The sequence below is a fragment of the Rhea pennata genome, chromosome 1 (genome assembly GCF_028389875.1).
Source record: "Rhea pennata isolate bPtePen1 chromosome 1, bPtePen1.pri, whole genome shotgun sequence".
Classification (NCBI taxonomy): Eukaryota; Metazoa; Chordata; class Aves; order Rheiformes; family Rheidae; genus Rhea; species Rhea pennata.
This window is the reverse complement of record NC_084663.1, coordinates 120,424,283-120,445,432: the sequence shown is the minus strand read 5'-3', so window position 1 is coordinate 120,445,432 and position 21,150 is coordinate 120,424,283. Positions and strand designations below refer to the sequence as shown.

The 21,150-nt window shown below is 39.3% G+C and overlaps 1 protein-coding gene across 3 annotated transcripts in view; it reads left to right on the top strand.

Moving 5' to 3' along the window:
• The window catches only part of DSCAM (DS cell adhesion molecule), a 384,026-nt gene that overhangs the window by 208,200 nt on the left and 154,676 nt on the right, over positions 1–21,150 (top strand). For all 3 annotated transcript variants that reach the window (XM_062573710.1, XM_062573727.1, XM_062573718.1), the window contains exons 5-7: positions 2,048–2,344; positions 3,156–3,431; positions 15,651–15,929. In XM_062573710.1, coding sequence (XP_062429694.1) covers positions 2,048–2,344; positions 3,156–3,431; positions 15,651–15,929 — 852 coding nt within the window. The remainder of the gene's footprint in view (positions 1–2,047; positions 2,345–3,155; positions 3,432–15,650; positions 15,930–21,150) is intronic.

Here is a 21,150-nt window from a genome sequence, read left to right as displayed (position 1 = left end):
CGCTAATGAGGCTGTAGTGTGGTTGGGGCATGGACACTATTTTTAGAGTCTTTATAGAAAAAGGGGAGATTACCTGCCTGGACCTAGTTACCTCGGCAACCATCTGCTGTGACTAAGAAAGCCTAAAGAGCATATTGATAATCTATCATGATGTTGAGAGAGTGCAGGTTATCAGAGAGCAACAGCAGGAAAGATTTCAAAGACACTCTGGTCTCACTGGGAAAATAATGTCTGCTTTCATCTCCCCCAAAAGCCTGTCACTTGAATTAAGAAGAAAAGGATAGGAGGGGCGGCAGAGGTACATACTATGCACACCCACAAATATATTGGTCCTGTGTCAGTTTCCTTTATTCCTCAGGATAAAAAGCCCTTTTTTGCCGTTGTTGTTTTGTTTTCTGACAGGTGACAACACTTATTACACAGGAAATGAAGGGAATTCAAAGGTGAAAAGAAATAAATATTTTAACACTCTGTCACACAGCCAGTGGGACAGAAATGAAGGGGAGATGGGGAAAGAGGAGAAAATTAGGACCTCAAATCAAATGCCCCTCTTGGGGCTTTTTTCCAGCATTCTGGGAATGGCAGTGCCCTATGTGTTTGGTTATGTGACAGGAGAGGGAATGTTACAGCCCTGTTTTTTAGCCCTGCTATGATTCAGCCCATTTTGTGGCAGGCCTTGTACACATTGTGCCTTTTCCCTCAACCTCCTGGCTGATGCTGCACTGAAATTGCAATGTAAGAATTGTGATTTCCAGGGGGATCATCGTGGCTGAAGCCTCCCTCAGATGTGAGCACTTACAGCTGAGCGTACACGCAGAGGAAGTATGTAGTGTCCTCGAACAGATAGTACCTAGCACAGAGAATGAGACTTGTCACTCTCATCCTAACTTCCTCTCTCCTGTATGAAACTGAAAGGACTTGTCTTTAAAGGGCTCCATCCACAAGGCGAGAAGCGTTTTCAGATGTCTGCAGCCCTTCTCTGTGTCACACAGAGCATTTTTCTTCTGTTTCTTTTGGGCGCTGTTATTGTAGGATCACTGAAGCTAGCTCACTCGCCACTTGGCTCTTTAAAACCAGACAGTAGCCTACAGCATTGTTTTCCAGACTTCCGACTAGATTGCTTTCTCTGTTTTGCATGCTGCTCTGATGTATGGCCTCTTGCACTTTTACACCCCATTATACTGAAATTCATTCTAGATACAGCTTTGAAAGTATAATTTTCAAAGAACAATCAGGCATTGCATGATCTCAGAAAGAACTTTCTTACTAATAGCAGAGTGTCAGCTTTCCTAAACATTACCCCTCTGAACTCTCTGAGTAGGTAATTATTTAATTCTACTCCCTGCTGAAAATCTCTAAGTTTGTATCTCCATCCATTCTCTTTATTCGGGTGCCTGGGAGAGGCTGAGTAAATTGTGACATGGATCACAATAGAAAGTATTTGAATGCTCTCCTCCCAGAGGGATATTTATCTGCAGTACAAAATGACCACAAAAAGAAATTGGCATAACCACTATTGCTGGCAATTCTGTATTCAGGAAAAAGCTTAATTTAATAGTTTTCTAAAAGGGGTAGTGCGGGTCAGGGCGAGATGAACTGGTACAGCTGTGTGGAATTAGCCTAAGCAAGTTATGCCTGGCTCTTGCCAACAGGACTCATCCCTAACTTTCAAATGAGCTGAAATGTACCACGAGTAAAATTCCAGATGTGGTAAAGTTTTGCTGTATGTCTTTAGCGATGAACTGTGCATAGTCTATGTTCCACAAAAACCCAGGAGTTAATATTGCCAAGCCATGCTCCATCCATTTGAGTGCTCTTTCTCCAGCAGGGATCAATAACAGGTTTCTTGGAAGATGAAAAAAGAAACCTGCAGAAAGGAAAGCATCAAATAAGCAGTCTAGTAGGAAAATGTATTTCCCTCCCTCAGCTGGAGCATAGCTGTTTGCACCTCTTCTAAAAAATTCTTGGCTCTGGTGATAGGCAAAGATAGAGCAAACATCTTTATGGCACATATATACTATTATCTTGCTTTTCTTTCCCTTGGCAGATGGAACTCCCAAAATCATTTCTGCTTTCAGTGAGAAAGTGGTGAGTCCAGGAGAGCCAGTCTCCCTTATGTGCAATGTGAAGGGGACTCCTCTGCCTACGATCACTTGGACGCTGGATGAAGATCCCATAGTAAAGGATGGCAGTCATCGTATCAGCCAGATTATCACCTCCGAAGGGAATGTGGTCAGTTACCTGAATATCTCTAACACTCAGGTCCGAGACGGTGGAGTTTATCGCTGTACTGCCAACAACTCTGCCGGAGTCGTCCTGTACCAGGCTCGAATAAACGTAAGAGGTGCTTGTCAAATCAGCTCCTCAAAAAAACACACATAACTCATTGTAGTGGAGAAGAAGATTGTTGCATGTGTTGAACTGAGTCTTGGAATGCCAAAACCAACTTACTGTTTTTCCTCTCCTTTTCTTCTCCCCCCACCCCTTCCCACCCTGCCTCTTCAGCCCCATCTAGAAAGTGTATGGTATGGTTAAATGTTGAAGATACCCTTTGACTTGTGTTCTACAGTCTTTTTTCCTATACTCATCTCTATTACTTCATTGTTTCTTTACTTTATTCCTGCTGTGCATGTTTTTTTTTTCCTTCCTCCTTTACTTGTTCAACATTCATTGTAATTATTCATGTATACAGGACTTTAGCTTGCATTTCTAGCTATACATGGCATAATACCCATCCTCATGGTATTATATTTTATGTATGTCCAAATAAATGCTAACTTTGTCAGTGTTCTCATGTGTAACAGGATTCTAGCTTAGTGTCAGTTTTAGTATTGCACATTAATTAAATCATCCTCAGCCTTTAATTTGTAATGCAGCAAAGATTTTATCAGACAAGTGTTCGATAATACAAATATATACCCCCACCTAATTAGTATGTATGCTGCAGAGTGAGGAAAAACTAGAACATATAAAGATTAGGGAGACTGCATAAGTGGTTCTTGAAAGCAAAAACTGTCAGGTACTAAGAAGAAGTGTCATGCAGGCTGCGTCTCTAAAAGTTGCTAACATTTGTATATTCTGAAAATATATATGCATATTTCCTCAAGCAAACGTGCCTTTAAATTATTTTCAAGAGTTTCTGTTTACCTTTATAGGACCAGCAAGCATTCGACCAATGAAAAACATCACAGCAATAGCCGGCCGGGACACCTACATCCATTGCCGTGTAATTGGCTACCCATATTACTCCATCAAGTGGTACAAGAACTCAAACTTGTTACCTTTTAACCACCGTCAAGTGGCATTTGAAAACAACGGGACATTGAAGCTTTCAGACGTGCAGAAGGAAGTGGATGAAGGCGAGTACACATGCAACGTCCTAGTTCAACCCCAGCTGTCTACCAGCCAGAGCGTTCACGTGACAGTAAAAGGTAAGGGTCACGTGGAAAGCTAAAGCCAAGCTAGGGGGCATGTGGCTTGTAGAAATGCAGTTACACACGTAGAATTGTACTGGCAGTCAGTGAATGAACTCTAAGAACACTAATCCAGATTTTTGTTTACTTTTAATGGTGGTGTAGGTAATAATCATACACTGCGCCTTGTTCTTTCTTGACTTGTACTCTACTTCATTCAATTAGCAAAGCAAAGTATTCCTTTCTAAAAGGAAGCCATGCAAAAACAAGCTTTTTATGAGCAGACTCCACAACCCTGTTTTTACTACGCACATTCAGTCAGCGGATGAATGTTTTGTCACCTAAGTTGCACTGCTGATTGTATCTCTGCTGGATGGCTAAACCCGTATTTTCATTAGCCTGTGACTTCCCAGCTTTTAACAAATAAAATGAGAATTTTAAAGTATGCCTTTCTATCAGTAGGCAGAGGCAGCAGCTAAATGCATTAGCCTTGCTTTATTATTTTTAAATATTCTTTTCTGAGTGTTCCTAGTGCTTTAAAAAGGTAGCACTAAAATGAACTATAAATAAAGATGACTTGAAATTTTAACAGTATGTTTAAAATTGATGCGAATAATACCAAACAAGGAGGTTCAGATGGACTTAAAAGACTTCAGCAATAGATGAAGATAGGAATTTTCTAGCATTGCACTGCTAATATTCAGACCCATTCACAAGGACACAAAAGATAGAAAACCTGACTGCAGTAGCATCTAGTTTTGAGCAATGGAGCCACTAACCAATGCACTTCAGGTGAGCCTGTAGGAAAAACTGAAATAAAATGTCACCTTTCCTGATGTCCTTAGAAACTTTTCCTGGGCTTTTTGGTGGGGGAAAGGAGGAAGGAAGGAGAGCTATTTCTGTGTCCATTTTAGATAAGATACAGAGAATACTGAGGTAAAATGATTTTGTTACAGGCATTTGATCTTTTATCTTCTTCTATTCTGTTTGTTAGCCCCTTCTTGTTTTCATTCTAGAATGAATTAATTGCTTATTATTTCAAGAGGTTAGGGGATTAGCTTTCAGCTACTAGCAACTTGGACTCTAAAAGGCATGACGTCTCATACTTCTGAGACCAGAAGTGGCACTGTTCATGTGATGTGAAATAAAAAGCTAATTTAACTGTGATTTTTTTTCTTTTTATGTATGTAGTACCTTTTTTGACGTCACTATAATATTGTAGATATGTTGACATAGTTTAGGCAGTGAATGTCCAATTAGTAGTTGTGTTGCTACTGCAGTAGCTATTCACTGTGGTAAGTCTGTTGGGAAATGCTGCCTCTTAGATGATACCATTTTTCAAGTGACTAGGAAAATGAATGTAACCAGACAAAAAATCCAGCAGTCTGTCTTTAAAATGCAGGCATGTAGGCCAAAACATTACTGGCCACTTTGAATGATAGCTGGTACCTCATGTGCAATATTCTTTTTCCTTCCAATAGGCTGCAGATTTCAAACTTGACAGCTCCTCCCCCAGAAAGCAGATTTGTCATCCCTACCAATTTTGATTGTGAACTGTTGCTTTTATCAATAATTTTGACGTCTTATGGCTTGAAAGTATGCTGCTGTATTTCTGGATATTCAGCTGCCGGGGCCATTGGTTGGTTAGAAATTTCAAATACACGCTGCTTGCATATGCTGCATAAATGCCATAAGTATGCAGTGCATTTGAGGAGTGCCAGGGGACTCAGATGCCCCTGCTGCACCTGTGATACAGCATCGCCCTGCACACGCTCAGCAAGGCAGATTCAGCAGAGTTGTGCAAGTTGCAATGTGAGTGGTAACCCAGTGTACATGCAAAGTAGATAACATGTGAGTGTGGGTTGTAGTCATCTTTTTGGAGGTGCCAGTGCTGACTGCAGAGAAAGTGTCCTCGTCACTTCAGAACGCCCAGGCCTTCATGAGAGATTGTTACTTGAAAAAGGTTCTTATCCTACCCTCATATGCTAAACCTAAAATGTCAAAGTTGAGCTTTGCATGTCAGACTTGAACAATTTTCATGGTTATGCTGTTTTAGCTGGAGGTCAGCAATGCCACAGTGTTTTTCTAGATGGCTATATGTTGTTCTGTTCTGTAACTACATAGAGATTTTATCCAGCATATTGTAGATAGTCTCTTGGAGAGTTAGTAGTGAAAAGATAGTCAATGGTGGCCTGTTGTTTTAAAATACTGTTAATATTTGTCCTCCTTTTCTCCCTCTATAGACTCTAAAGTGAATGTGATTATTTTCAGGCAGGTATGTTTGATTCTGAGAAATATAAAATATCACCCAGCTTGCACACTGGAGCTAAAAGTACCCTGAAATATGACATCGTAAAGGGACTTAATATCAGTACCTGAATCTGCTTACTTATAGTACAATTTCTTATATGATCAGTCCACTATTTATTTGTCAGAGAAATAGAGGGAGAGTTGGTGATTATTGCCTGTATCCAACATCATGTGTCCTTTAGTTCTCAGTTCTGCTGCCTACTTCTAAGGCGACCCCAAACCAGCCATCTGAACTGTGATTCAGAATAAAAGGTTCTTTTTGAGCTGCTATTTGGTATTTTGTTTCCATGCTCTGTTCAGAAGACATAATTATTGATTTCCTCATGAGTTTTTCTGAGATGATAATCGCTGTGGTGTTAGAGTATTTTCAGAAACCATGAGTTCGTTCTCAAAACCTACCTGGATGACCAGGAGCTCTTTGGAAAATGGTGAGTGAGGTACAGAAAGACTAAACTTAAAAGTACTCACAAATTTTTGTTTGTTCTATTCAGAAACCTCCTAAGTCCCTGTTCTTCCACCATCCCCTCTTTATTCTTAGATTCGGCCAAAGAGTTCTAACTGAAACTTTCCAGCTGCAATGATTCTACCCGAGGCAGACACCTGGCCTGGAAAAATACTATCCAAACAAAAGATTTTTCCAGTTAATCTGCTGTTACACAGTATTTATATGTTCAAAGCATTTCTGCTATTGAAATGTAGTTGCATCTGAGTGCTATGTCCTTCTATAAATTAGTCACATTGCCCAGATTAGCAACCCCCTGAGAAAGAGATTTAAGCCATTTAATTAGTATTATCCGAAAGATCTATGGCAAAAGTAGATACAGAATTTGGCTCCACAGGACAGCATTTATCTGCATTACCATAAAACTGTTCTTTCTCTTTTTCAATCTTCTGACTGCCCACTTTCTAGGCACCCCAATACGTGAAGCATCCTTGTTCAATCTTGAATGAAGGCTTGTCAAATGTAACATCCAAATAAAGATATGCAACAACATAAACATGCAATTAAATACCAGAAGCCTGCCCATTCTGTATTTTGAGATTTCTGAATATCCAAATGAAAGCAAAATCTTGAGGGCTTTCTCAAGAAATCTCTGTAAGATTTTAGGTAGAACTGAATGTCTCTTGGCTATAACTTCAAAAAGAAATCCTGGCTGTTGGAGAACCCAAGAATGGGGCTTTTAGAGCCTTGCTGGGGAGCATCCCACCTGGCAGGCTGTCAGGAAGCCAAAAACTTGGGAATTGGGCATATATATATTTTTGACCTAGAGCCATCAACTTCCTTGTGTTGTTGGTCAGAGCAATCAAGCAACACATGAAATGAGTTGCCCCACTTTTAGGAAGAGCTGATGTCCTTGTCTGTCCAGCCATCTACTTCGGAGATCTGCAGACCCCAATGACTTTGGCCCACAGAGATGTGGCACAGCACTCCCAAATATCCCTTGCTTGTACCTTGTCTCTGTCATAAGATCTGGATCTTGGAAGCTAGCAGTTTCCTAAGCTTGCTGCTGAAAAGCTGAGTGGATAAGCTGGCAGGAAAATAATCAGGTTTCTGTTTGGCAGATGTAGCTCTGTTGGAACTGTGCCTGAGTTCTGATGGAGCTTTTTTGAAATCTAGCCATCTTGGCAAATTTTTTTTTGCATTTAGACAAATGAATTGGCCAGTTCTGACAACAGCCATGAAATCTAGCCACGCTGTAACACATACTTAACATAGGGGCAAGCTATGACTGTGTTTGCATGCTTAATTTCTGGTACTTTATGCCTGATGAGTTCTTGCCCTCACAACTCTAGCAATGTTCCTTCAACACGTTTTGCTTTGGCCTGCTTTAAGTGCATTTTACTTTTAGCTTTTTCTAAAGCAAACTGAACTCACTTTCCTCCTGCTCCTGCAAAACAGAAACAGAATTTACTGACAACCACATAAGTAATCATCAAGATTAGCCTTGTTAAGGACCTTGCCAAAAATGGATTTAATCTTAGTGACCCTAGATTCTTATTCTGTATTTGACCCAGCTGTAGTGATTTGCCAGTGGGGTTTACATGCACCTGCTGACAGCAGAGGACTAGTAAAAGTCAGACATCCAGGATTCAGGACAAGAATATTCTTTAGAAGATATAATCTTTTGTATTCATTTCTCCAAAGTATGACCTCTTCTCCTGTCTTTTCCAACTCATTTTTGCTTTAGTCTTGGCTTTTCTGCTTAGGATTCCAAAACTAATCTGCCCTCCAGGCCTTCCCTATATCAGTCCTTATTTCCTTGGTATCTTGTTCTCATGACTCAGAACCAGTCTTCTCATTCAGAGCTCCCAACCTTCCTCTCACTCTCCAGTTACGCTCCTTTTCTGCCCCTCTTCACATTCCCCATCTTCCTTGGCTTTCAGTCCCTGTTCTCTTCACATGGTTTTTCACTCAGAGCCGGACCGTATCCCATCCTACAGCTCACTTGTTGTAGTCTTGCACCCTCAGCTAGTTTCCTAATCCCACCTTATTTCCTCATCACCTTTGCATTCCTACTGCCAGCCTGCTCCCAACCTGTGACCTTCCTCCACTGCCCTTAAATCCAATGTTATGATTCTCTTTTGTCCTCCTGGGCACCAGTTCCAGTTCCTGCTCTACCACTTGCTGCTTATTTCTGCATGTCCAGCGACAAGGCTGGTTCCCCCATTTTATTCCCTTGGCCCTGCTATCTCCTTTCTTTCTGCATTCAAATCACTTTCTTCTCCATGGGGTGAACATGAGGAGCATTATGAACACTACAGAGGTGAATTCTGTCCACTTTTGTATCTGGCATCTCTCCAGGACTGCAGCTGCCCCTTGTAGTTGTAATGGACTCAGCCACTGAAGGGAGTACTAGGAAGTGTTCAGTGCAGGTTGAATCGTGGGAGCTTTTAGATTTAATCCCTGGCAAATGTTTTCTGAAGCTGTTTTAATTGTAGTTTGTTTATTTATTGATTCATTTTTGCTCAAAATACAAAATTTGGGCAACCTTGTGATAACTTTCCATTGGGACAGCAAGAAGAATGCCTGATACTAGTGCCATCACCTGCCGAACTTGGAAGCACTGATGGAACTTCTCAGAGTCTCATAATGCTTTCTTTTCCTTTATAGTAAGAGCAAAACCTACTGCGTTCCTGTTCTTCCACCATCCCCTCCTCCCCCCTTATTCTTGGATTTGGCCAAACAGTTGTAACTGAAACTTTCCAGCTGAAATGACTCTACCTAAGGCAGATACCTGGCCTGGAAAAATACTATCCAAACAAAAGTCAAACTGTAAGCAAATGAAAATGGTCTTATAATGGGAAGTGTTGGCAAACAAAGTAAGAGACTATGATCCACCCCATCTGTCAGTTCCATATTTCCATTGAAAAACAAACCTTCAAGTATCAAGGAGGTAAAATAATAATAACAACATCTTTTCTGCAGCATTTTAGTAAATCTCAAAGCATTTTTAAAACAGGACTGAGTCATTATCTCAATTTTTTTATTATGTAATTTATAGTAATAGTTTTCTCAGCTACTGTAAAAGCCATCAGTGCTAAGTGATGATTTTCTTTTCATCAGTCTCATGGGATGCACTTCTCATGTAAACAGCCTGCTGCTATTCACACTTCTCGTACAGAAATTAATTGAAAAGAAGCCCCAGAGAGGGAAGGGTGCAGCATCATTAAAAAAAGAAGTACAGTGTTCAAAAGGCCTGTCTCTGATCTTGTAGAGCTTATGTATCTCATTGATTTAGAAGACTTCTTATTACCTTATCCTGAAGTGATAGCACTTCACCCCTTGTGAACAGGATAAAAGAATTTTGCCATCCTGTTGCTTTTTAGAAATACCTGTTTCTTTTTAGAAATCATGTAAAAAAACAAGGACTACTTCTAAATACCTTAATGTTGCAACTATTTAAATAGATCCTCTTCTGCTTTTTCTGGGAAGTATTTAGCTTTTTCTAATATATAAAATGTTATTCATGAAGTTGCATTGCGGTTCAAGGTGGGCTGTTTTAGATACTGAAAACTATGCAGGCACAGAAGGAGAAAACTTTCAAGGAGACTCTTTCAAGGGCTCTGTGGCCCATGCTGCATGCTGTCATCAAGCAATTTGCTGATTTTTTTATGCTTATTTCAGTCTGTGGTATAGATTAAAGCAAGTGTGAATTTAGTTTCATGCATGTATGTAAGACTTGACTTTTAATTAGTCCTACTGAATGAATGTTGCTAAGGATTTGAGTGAGAAAAATCTTCTGGCTTTGACAGAACCTTTAGATACTTCTTTCATTAACACCTCTTCCTGCCTTTCTTCTCTCATGCTCCCATGCAGTATCTTTTTGGAGCTCTCCCAGCCTGTTGCAACTCCTTCAGGAAGAAATGTTCAGATCTTCCACACTATCTGGAATTGACCTATGCAGGAATTATGTATTGGCCATATGTTGAGAATAGGTGACCAGTCTTGTGAAAGATCCTCAAAAAGACCCTGAACAGTTATTCTGGGGTCACTTAATGGGGACTTGCTACAGGGAGCAGGAGGCTGCCTTGAGGAAATATACACTTTGGCAGTGATATTTCCCTTGTGAAAGCGGCAGTCACAAGGGAAAGACACCTAATCAATGGGGGTGTCTGAAGAAGGGTTTAAGACAGTCTGTTTGGCACTCAGTATGCAAGACTTGGGAGATCTGTGTAAACTCTTCACTGTTCAACATACATTCAACTCAAGGTTACTGTAAAATCTAGGGGACAGAATTTGAGGATCAGCTTCCAAACGCAATGTAAAAATAACCAACTGGGAGAGTGCTTCTGGATACATGTAAGTTAGGCATTTTATCATGTAAAACTTTAACAGTGAAGGTAACAGTTGCTTTGTTAATATACCTCTTTTACAATTGCTGTCTTATCTTTGAATCAAGAATGATTTCTCCATAAAAAGCAAAGGCAAATGCATCCTCTGGGGAAGGGAGCTGAGCTTCTCTCCGTTCTATGTTTGCATGGTGATTCATGCTATAAGGGCATGCACTTTTTCCCTCACAGTGGAGGCTGAAGGGAGGAAGTTCAATAAATGGATGTGACGTGACATAAAATCACTCTTGGTTTCTACATAACATTTTAAGTCATCTCTAATTTGGAGGATATTTCCAAGTAGTATCAGAGAGCCTGTGAGTTGCCAGTGTTGTATTGTAGGATGGGGGAGTGGGGACTAAGGTGGAGAGTGAAGTCTCATAAGCTTACCTGCTATCTACACACCAGAGCACTTGCTCTGCCACACTCAGTGGCAGAATTACTAATAAAATACCACCGCTCATTGTCATGAGATTTGAAAATCTTTGACTATGGGGTTAATTTTGGCAACTAATGAGCTTACAAATAGATGAAAATGTTGTGCAGCCGCAGAGACATCACAGCAATTTATTTGGTTCTTTTCTTTTCAATGCATGCTCTTAGAAAGGCCTGAAGAATATAATCTTATTCTCTTCTCAGGATGGTTTTCATTAACGTCCAACAAGAGAGGAAGGCAGGTGTCTCAGACTAGGAAATGTCATTAATGGATAGTTCAATGAATGACATGCCCTACTGACAAGGCTCAATACAGAGAGGAAGGAAGCAGAAAAAACAAGTGCTTCAGTGGCTATGTGGAACTGGTTAGACCATCACCCAAAGTGGTGGAACTGTTTAGGAGAAACAGTCAATAAATCGATCAGAAAATGCACAAATCATTAGCTTGTGGCTAGGGTCTGTGAAAATATAAAACAGTTTTGGCCATTTCACACTCAGTACATGATATCTGGTGTCACTTGGCTTCTGCAAGAGGCTACGTAGTTTGGTGGTTATCACTCTGCATAAGCCAGTGCATCTGTGTTGTGTAAGCACGGCAGCAATTCCTTTGTACCTACAAAATGCTTCACTGGTTATGGACTGTATGTATTCCTAGCTAAAAGTATTGTACAGTGTTGGCGCAGTTCCTGCAACAGTGTCATTGCAGGAAAATCCACAGTAGCCAATGAGGAAAAAAGAGGACAACTTTCATTTTATTAGGGGAACCACAGGAGAGCAGCATTGTTTGTGTTCACAGAGCTGCTGAAGAAGACAGGGTTTCGGCAGAATACTGTTTTAGTGAATTGCCTCAGCAGTTTCTTCCAAGGCAACTCCCATGGAACAGAGGGCAAGAAATTAGAGATGTTTCCTCTGCTAATGGAACGCAGTGTGGAAGCCCTCCTTGCCCTCCTTTACAATAATCTCCCAGAGGTACAGAAGACCTTGCTAGGGCAAGAAAACATAATTTAAGCCTTTTTACATTAGCACTAATGAGACTGGCCCGTGATCCTCTTCTTAAAGAGACACTTAATTCAAGAAGCACTCATCGATCAAGCATTCCCAAGCCATTGTATTTTACAGCAGAGAGCAGAGATTTTCACTGTTTAGCCCATTGTGGGTAGAGGAAGAAGTATCCCTTCTGTGTATGCATGCACATATACCCCTCTCTATATGTATGTGACATGTAACATTTTATGTATAAAATAGCATAATATAACAAAAAAACAAATATGAGCTCTTCAGTCTGATCAAACCAAAGCTCCTTCTAGAGAAGGAAAATACTGTATTACACACTGCAGTATTTAGAACAGATTTTTAAATACATCCATCCTATTATAACCTTTCTATCAGTTTTATAGCAGTATAGATCTGGGGTTTTTTTAGTGCTGTAAGCTAAAGCTGTATTATTGCTGTACAAAAAAAAAAAAAAAAAAAAGTTGGTTAGTCAAGCTTGCTGTTTTCTTCTGTTGGAAATACATCAACTTTGTACTTCAGAAATATATGTGGAAACTTCTGTATTTCATAAATGATTAGCCTGATTTCAGCTTTGTTTTACTCTGTTCCTAAGATTTAATAAATGATTTTTGGTAGTTGTTCTTTTCTCTGGGCTAACAGGGAGATAATTTATCTGCTATATTTGGTCACTGGGAACTGTCTTAAGCAGCATAAACTGGTAAATATTGTAGCTCAAAAACATTTTTCAACACTTTCAAGTTATTGCTAGACTACTGACTTTTTTAAAGCGCTGATTTTAAATTACATGTTGTGTTTTAAAATAAGCTCCTTGTCAGGACTGCAAGCTCCTTCAGGTTGAATATACATTATACTTTGCAAAGTAGAAATAAGTGCTGATTTCCTCCGTATCTTAAAAACTTGTGTACAGGAGAAATGTGCTGTCTGTAAGTATTTTAGACAATCTCTGAGGTGCTCTCTAGGCTGCTACATAAATTTTAGAAATGGTAAATTCAGCCTTGCAAACAATATTTTGTGAAAAATGCTTCAGTATGACGTAATGATCTTAATCCCCTTCTTTTTCATCAGGGAGGTGGAGAGTGAGGATGCATTTGAAAGTCCTCAAAGTGATATATTGTCTGATTTTGGTTTTTTTAATATCATTTTGTCACTGGATGATTAGTTCAAATCTATTATGTCCTCAGCAGAAAATACAGAAGCAATTTGCCAGCTTGTTCTGAATTTTTAGTATATTTTTCTGTAACGCAGCCTCATACTAAGAGAAGGATTTGGGAAGAAATGTGTTAGCCAACACATCAAGTATGTGGCTTCCATTTGGCATTTAGCAGGTACTTGCATTCATCAAGGGGAAAGGTTATGTCAAACCTTTTGACAGTCTCCTAAAAATTTCTCATTCCCACTTACATTATAAACTGTGTGTCAATAAATGCTAAGAGAAATTTGGCCTTTTTCAATTGACACTCAAAGAATTCAAAATATCTCATATGACTGTCTTAATATCACATGTGACTGTCTTAGCTGCACTAAGATAATTAGAAAAGGCTGGCAGACATTTTGCCTCATTTTGTGCCATTAGTTCCCTAGTGGAAAAGTGATTAATTTACAGTGCTCAAAGTTCAAATAAACACAGTAATCTGCACTGAATTTCTTTCTTTCTTTCTTTTTTTTTTTTTCCTGTATGCTTGATCTACCAGATTTTCAAAACACAACAAGACAGATTTTATCAATCTGAGAGATAGCAGTCAGGAAAAGACATTACAGAGTGTGAGAAAAATTGATTGCAGTGGCACTTCTCACCACTCTATACAGTGAACCAATCTTGAAAGAAGTCCCGGAAAGCCTGCAAGAGTGAGTTGTTACATCCTGCATCGTTATATCTGCAGCCTGATGGTGGTACTTCTCTGTGACAGCTGCTCATTGTCATGAATTCTCCCCATCAAACAGCATAAGGGCTCTTCCAAAACCAGGGAACTTCATACCTGGTTTGTCTCTCTCCCTCTCGCTCCGGGATGCAGATGTACACAAACCTTTGACCAATGCCTTTGCCCTTAGGAAGGGGTCAGTTTTACTTCCTCAAAGATCAACTTTCTTACTCCTGATGCAAGAGCAGCCAACATCTGCAATGATGAAAAGAAGTGCATCAAGCTGACATATTAACTGTCATGGACACCTGTCCTTGCCACCTGGAAATAAGACACTCGTGAGGGAGTAGAAATGCTGCTAAGGAAGTCAGTGGGTTGGCATATGTTGAAATCATTTTCAAGAACTTCTTTTTCTTCTTGGCACTCAGTTTTGAGGAGCAACCAGCTTTTGGTTTGCTAAAGGGAGAGAGGTCAAAAGAAACACATTTGTATAAAACCAGCAGCTCCATCCAATATACAGTAATATGAATGTTCTGCTGTGGGTCTCCTTCAATCTTTCTTCTTGATGTCGTTCAAATGCAATGTAGACAATATTTACATAATCTCATGGGCAAGAACAGAAAAAGGCACTCCTGATTCTGAAGTACATAAACTCTTCTGGTTATCTCTTTTGATTAGTCTTTGTTTATCTCTTTTGATAAATGAATAAATGAGTATCGCTTGCAAAGTTGGTTTTATAGTCTTTTCAAGAGTGATTGATAGAAACTGATCTTAGATCAATGCCCTGGTTGTTAGAGTCCTCTGAGAAGGGGAGAAGATTTAAATTCCTTCAGTTGGGGTAGGTGTATGACTCTTGGTCTGCCACATTGTTGGTAAATGTTTCAGCTGCAGTTGGATGAAACTGAGGCACCTCTATTATTTTCCTGTACTTTTTACTGAAACCAGCCCACTGTTTTCATAGAAGTACATGACAATAAAATGTTTTATTAATAGCAGAATTCTTGCCTATGTCGGAAATAGAGAGCATTTCTTTCCTTGTTTTCACCCGCAGAATAGTAAATTAAAAAAAGAGAGACTATTGGCCAAATAAAGAAAAAGTCCTTCAAACCATTAGCAGGAATTAAATTATACCAGCTTGGCAGTTTATGCCATGCACTGTGCCTCTACTCAGAAATCAGTGTTACCATAAGTTTGATATCCACAATACTATGTATGCCCTGACTTCATACCTCTGAATAATCTTTTTGAAAACTGTGCCTTGAAAAGCTAAGAAAAAAGTTTCAGGACTAGTTCTACAAGCTTTTACTCTATTTTATCCTGTCCCAGAGACAAAGGTGTCTCACAGCTGGAACACTGTTCCAGATTTGTTCTATGATCCTAAGCAAGGCCCTTGGAGCAGAACCTGAAAACTGCTGAGCTCTTCCTGGACTCTCCAGGTAATCTCTCTTGTAAAAGATCTGAAGAATCAAGAGTTAGCATTATGTGTGGGGTTTTTTTTTTAAGAGATGCTGAATACAGTTGCAGGAATCAATGGTGTTTGATATCTCTGGAAGCTGGGGATTTCACTGCTTGTCCTCTCCACTTATGCATCTGGTAGCTGAGAAAAATAAAGCCTGTCCCATAAAGGTATTTGTAAGGGATGTGATTTTTAGCTAAAAGATGCTCTATAGCTATCAAAGGTGTTACTGTGATATATTCAGCATGGCACATACTAAATATCTGCTCCATTACATTATTTGTGGAAATGAGGCTCTGTCTGCAATAATTCATTTTTTCTCTTCTATTTCAGTTCCGCCTTTTATTCAGCCTTTTGAGTTCCCAAGGTTCTCCATCGGCCAGCGAGTCTTCATTCCCTGCGTCGTGGTCTCTGGGGATTTGCCCATCACAATCACCTGGCAGAAGGATGGCAGGCCTATTCCAGCTAGTCTCGGGGTGACAATTGACAACATTGACTTCACCAGCTCCTTAAGGATTTCTAATCTTTCACTGATGCACAATGGGAATTATACCTGTATAGCTAGAAATGATGCAGCAGCTGTGGAGCACCAAAGCCAATTAATTGTGAGAGGTAAGTAGATGTAATTAGTTTGAAGGGCACCAATTGAGCAGAATTCATCAGTATTTTCTAATGACATCTGTTTGATGGGAAGTACAAAATACTGGAAAATATGAGCCTTGAACATAATTAACAACCTGGAGTGCACAGGGCAAATGAGGAAGTCACCAAATTTACTTCTGGAAAATTTTGTGAGGTACAAGCTCACTCATCCTTTGGGATCAGGCATTTGAAATGGTATCAAATTCCTCTCTGTTATTATTCTAGTCTGATTATGCCTGTTTTTAATTTAGAACATCCTCTCATATAACATTATATCAGTAAAAAGGAATGCACTGGTGTTTTCTTCATAGGGAGAAGATACTCTCCTGTTCTCTTGTTGTTTTTTAATTTGTGTTTATTACTCAATTAGCATGATTCATTTACTCATGCTCACTTCACTACATTTTGCCTCGAAACAGATGTGAATATAGACTTTCCATAAGAAATATTTTATGTGGACAAGACCTATTAGAGAGATACCTTATCTCCATTAACTTTTACCTTTTAAATCACACCTTAGCCAAGACTTTTTCCTGGGATCATCATAAGATTATTTATGCCTTGTAATATATTTTTAAACTTATTGTGAAAAATTTTACCCTCAAAAAATCATTTCTCCTGAAAATTTTTCAAAGTGCTTTGAATAAGATTGCAATACTCTTTCTTCCCACCATCTCCTTTTGCTACCAAGCCATTAAACAGCTCAGAGAAAGAGGGAGTAGGGATACTGCAAGGGACCCTAGTTGTTTGTGGCTATTGCAGATCACTACATCTTACATTCCTTTCCATAAGCTTACCAAGACAATTCTTAAAACCACTTAGGGCTTTTTGCCACCTCTGTCAGGTATTTTTTCAAAAACTCATTTGAAGCAAAACATTCTGAACACCTCTTCCTTTTAAATCAAATCTTCCTTTTGCCCTAGGATCATCATTAATGGAATATTCCCTAGTTTTCCGCTTACAGAATTTGTATGCTGACTTTCATTATGCTGGTAATTCCACAACTCAGCTGCAAATGGGCCTATTGCTTTTTCACTAGTTTTGATATGAATATTACTTTAATGATTGTTTTTAATTTTTCACTAATTTTAACTACTTTTGAAGTATTACTCAGTATAGACATTTATTACTTTCACCACCTATCCAGTAATTCTTAAGTGAAGTAATTTAATTAACTACATCCCCTTAATTATTTTTTCCTACACTGTTCTGTTGGCTTTTAACCCTAGTGATCATTCTAGTAGTAAAAGAAGAATTTCCTCACCTTCTCTTTTCCTGTACTAGAGAAAGTTCACGACGTCTTGCCATAGCAGAAAGCACATTGAGTATGTCTGCCCTGTGCAGAGATGCACCACCTAATAGCAGCCAAGTTGCAGCTATGCTCAGTGCTGCAAAGTTGTTCACGTGATGGGAAAGAATCAATTTAGCAGCTCTGCATGAGTTCCTACAGGCATTTCATCAAAACAAGGATGGTAGGGTGATCTTCAAAACAAGAAGTTGACAGAAGTTGTACCGCTGAAAACTGGTGCACTGCAGAAAATGACTGTCCTGTTTTCAGTGCCAAGAACCATGAGGTGATAACAGCTGGTGCAAGCCCAAATGTGGGCATTTCAGCTCTATGCCCAACTGATCGGCATGAGCCTTGCTGGGGTTATATCAGCCTGCCTGCAACAGGCAGGCTCTTTCCCCTTGCTCTCCTCCTGCCACTATTTGGCATCAATGTGATTTCCCCTGCACATTTTTCTGCCTCTCTCTTACCTCCTCCTCCAGGTGAGGGCTTTCAGGGAGCCAGCTCTAGCTGCCACTTTTGTGCTGCTGATGCCAAAAGCTCTATTTTCCCCAGGTGTGTCACTGCCCTACTTGGACTTCCTGCTGAAAGCCCTGCCCTAGTCACTGGTGGGATGACTGCCATTGGGTGTGCATGACTAGAGGGAGTCCTTAGAAAGCCATGGGCCTGGTAGAGGGTATCTTTTCACACTATTTCCCCCAAAGCCAGGAAAAGCTTTCTGGAGTCCTAGTGCTGCAAAGCTTTAGGCTATGAGGGCTACTTCATTTCTCCTCTTTTACTTCTCCTCCTCCTGGGGCTATTACTCTGCAGCAGCCTTCTTTAAGCTCCTCTCCTCTCTTATTTCTATCAATTTAAATGGTAATAACTGAATCAGTTTTCCTTCTGCATCTGGGATAATAGCTCTCTGTTGTGGGGCAGGGGGAAAATAAAGTCTGATATTTGACCTGAATTTTCTGCCCACCGTGGATCTGATCTCTTCCCCTCATATTGAACTGCTTCAAACAACTTGTTCCACATTGGTCAGAAGACATCTATCAGAGGGCTGCTTTTGGTCACTACTAATCTGCATCTAACCTGACCTATACACATTTAAGTAAAGAGTAGATTTCCTGCTCTCTGTTTCTTCTCTGAGCTTTCAGATTCTTCCTCATCAGTTCCTATTATGAGTGCCATATGACAGAAATATATTTTACTAAATCAACCAAGCAGTTTTCCTCTAAATGAAGGGAGAATAAATGGTGCTTAAGTTCCTCTTGTTTCTAATCTACATTGTGTGATGGTTTCTCGGCAGTGTGCTCTAAATGTAAATATTGACTTTTTTAAATGTCAGGAGATGGGTTCTGAGAATGTCTTATATGAAGCGTATGCATTTTTGATATGACAACAGACAGTGAGTGAGAGAAGAAAATAAAGCAAATATGACTGTTCCCACAAAGTTCCTTTCCCCCTATTTATATTGGTGGTGTTTTCTTGTTAAAAGTAGATTTAAAAATGATGACTATTCCAAAATAAGGAGTATGAAATGGCCAAAGGAAAACAAACACTGATCTTTTAAAAATTGTAAGCACATTACACTAAATCCTCACTGTTATTTCTGTTAATTTGGGCTGTATAAAATCAACCAAATGGTAATGAGGACTTTTCCAAATACCTGGCAAGCAATGCTGGAATTTGCCTGACTTAGCAAAGAAGGATGATGACCTGCTTCCACAGAGCTTCCTCGCAGAGCGTCACACAGGAGATGGAAAGGACTTGCTGAGAGAAAGGAAATGAGGGCAGAAAGCTTTTGAGCAGCTGTGCAACCCTGGATAGAGAGCTCTCAAAGTGGTCCCAGTTCTGGTGGTTTCCCTGTCATAGGTTCCTTGGTGAGGAGCTAGAAATGAGACTTTGTAGTCACATGCTTTGGATGCAAGTCTGCCAGTACTTCTTTCCTCCAACACTTCTGGCCAAACCAGATAAATCTGAAGAGGTGGAAATGCCTCAGATAGAACTGAAAGCCTAAAAGGCTAACAAAAGGAGTTGAATTGTTTAGAAATACCTTTACTAAGTGTGAAACAGCATAATACTAGACACCAGAAAATCTACTCTGGTGAGCCTTTCTATAAACACAGGAAATGCTACAACTAGAGTTTGTACGCAGCCATAAAATACAAATCCACAGAGAACAAGGCTTGATGGGTCCTAATGTTTACGGAGTATCTTCTAAAAGAGGTCATTATTTAAGAAGGCCATCCTCTCTTTACTGCAGGGACTGCAGGTAGGCAGCCCAGGTGAGTGAAAACTGAGCTTTCACTTTTGAAGCTTGTGCTGCACTGGCTCCTTGCAGTTCCTCTGGAAATACATCAAAAAAAAAAAAAAAAAAAGTTTCTCAGAAACCAATAAATTGTTATTATTTTGATTATTTTATTTCTTGTTGCACTCATACTTTGCTAGGAACCTATGACAGGGAAACCACCAGAACTGAGACTGCTCTAAGAGCTAGCAACATACTAGCAATGTTTCTTTAACAGGAAGGAAAGAATAGGATCCTATCATGAAAACTGTCTGTGGAAGTTAGGAAAATATCTTTTCTGTCAAATCCTTAAGTCACTCTGTGGAATTAATTAAAGCTTTATTAATTAAGGCTGTCTTCCAAAGAGTGATTAAAAATCTATAGACACTTTATCATGTATTATTCATTTTGATAGAGGTTCCTAAGATGAGAATGAAATAATTATGAAATAAAGAGTGGTGAAAAAGATTTTAATTGGTAACCAAAAGGAAAAAGCTCATGAATGTGTTATGAGTTCAAAAATTCTCAGATACTATGAGAACAGAAAATTCAAAGATAATATAGATCATGATTTTAAAATTCCTGTTAGTGAACATATCATGAGTTTAAATTGAGATAAGGTCTTTAAATACCTAATAACCCCCCCTTAATGCATTTAGCCTAAATGTGTTTTCATTTTGTGCTTGCCAGGTATGTCTTATATCGTTAGATAGTTAAGTACCCAATGAAAAGCCCCTGAGCCTTGAATCTTCCATGAAGCATCGGTCTGCTTTCTGATGGTAGTATGATGCAGTAAATGCAGTTTCTGACAGAAAAGTAGACGGAAAAGATTTATGGTCACACTTGGTGTCAAAACTCATTTACTTTCTTTGCTGGTGTTTACACTCTGGCTTTGAAGGTTATTCTTGAATGATTCACTTCCTGTTTAATGTTCTCATTAGGCAAACCTGATCAACACAAACCACTCGGCGCTTTCTCATTTTGCAGAAGTACATCTTTTTTCTTGAACTGCATAGGAAATGGTTTCACTAAACCAGCTAAATCGACCTCTTAGGTCCAATGACCAAATTTAATAACTGTTCATCTCTGCTGAAGTACAGTGTTTAATGAACTCATTCATTAATACATCAATGGTTGCTTTGGCTGATTAAATTTCTTCCATCATTTTGACAGTATGATCTAAATGTAAAGTACAAATATTCCATGTAAAAATGAAACATTGTATTCTGGGCCGATGTCATAGATTATTTCTTAACTCACTCCAGTAGCCCACCAGAGGAGCTCATGTTAGGAGTATTCAGCATTACTCTCTAGTGTAATGTACTAATCACTGTACTTGGGAGCCAGAAGCACTTCCACAGATTTTAAGTCCAGCAAGGAATGCTTGAATTTGTTGTCTTGTCTCTGGTCTGAAACAGAGTCAGAAAGGATTCTTGGATTTATGTGAAACAAAATTAAATTAGGGAACATTAGAATGCACTTATGAATTAATTTTAGTTAGTAGCTTGTAAAGTCCATCTTTGTCAACAGTGATGACACTAGTAAGCAGTATCTTGTTAGGGTACCAACTCATCTTTTCTCATCTTTTCTCATCTTATCAGGATTGTTTCACAGTAGATAATAAATGCATT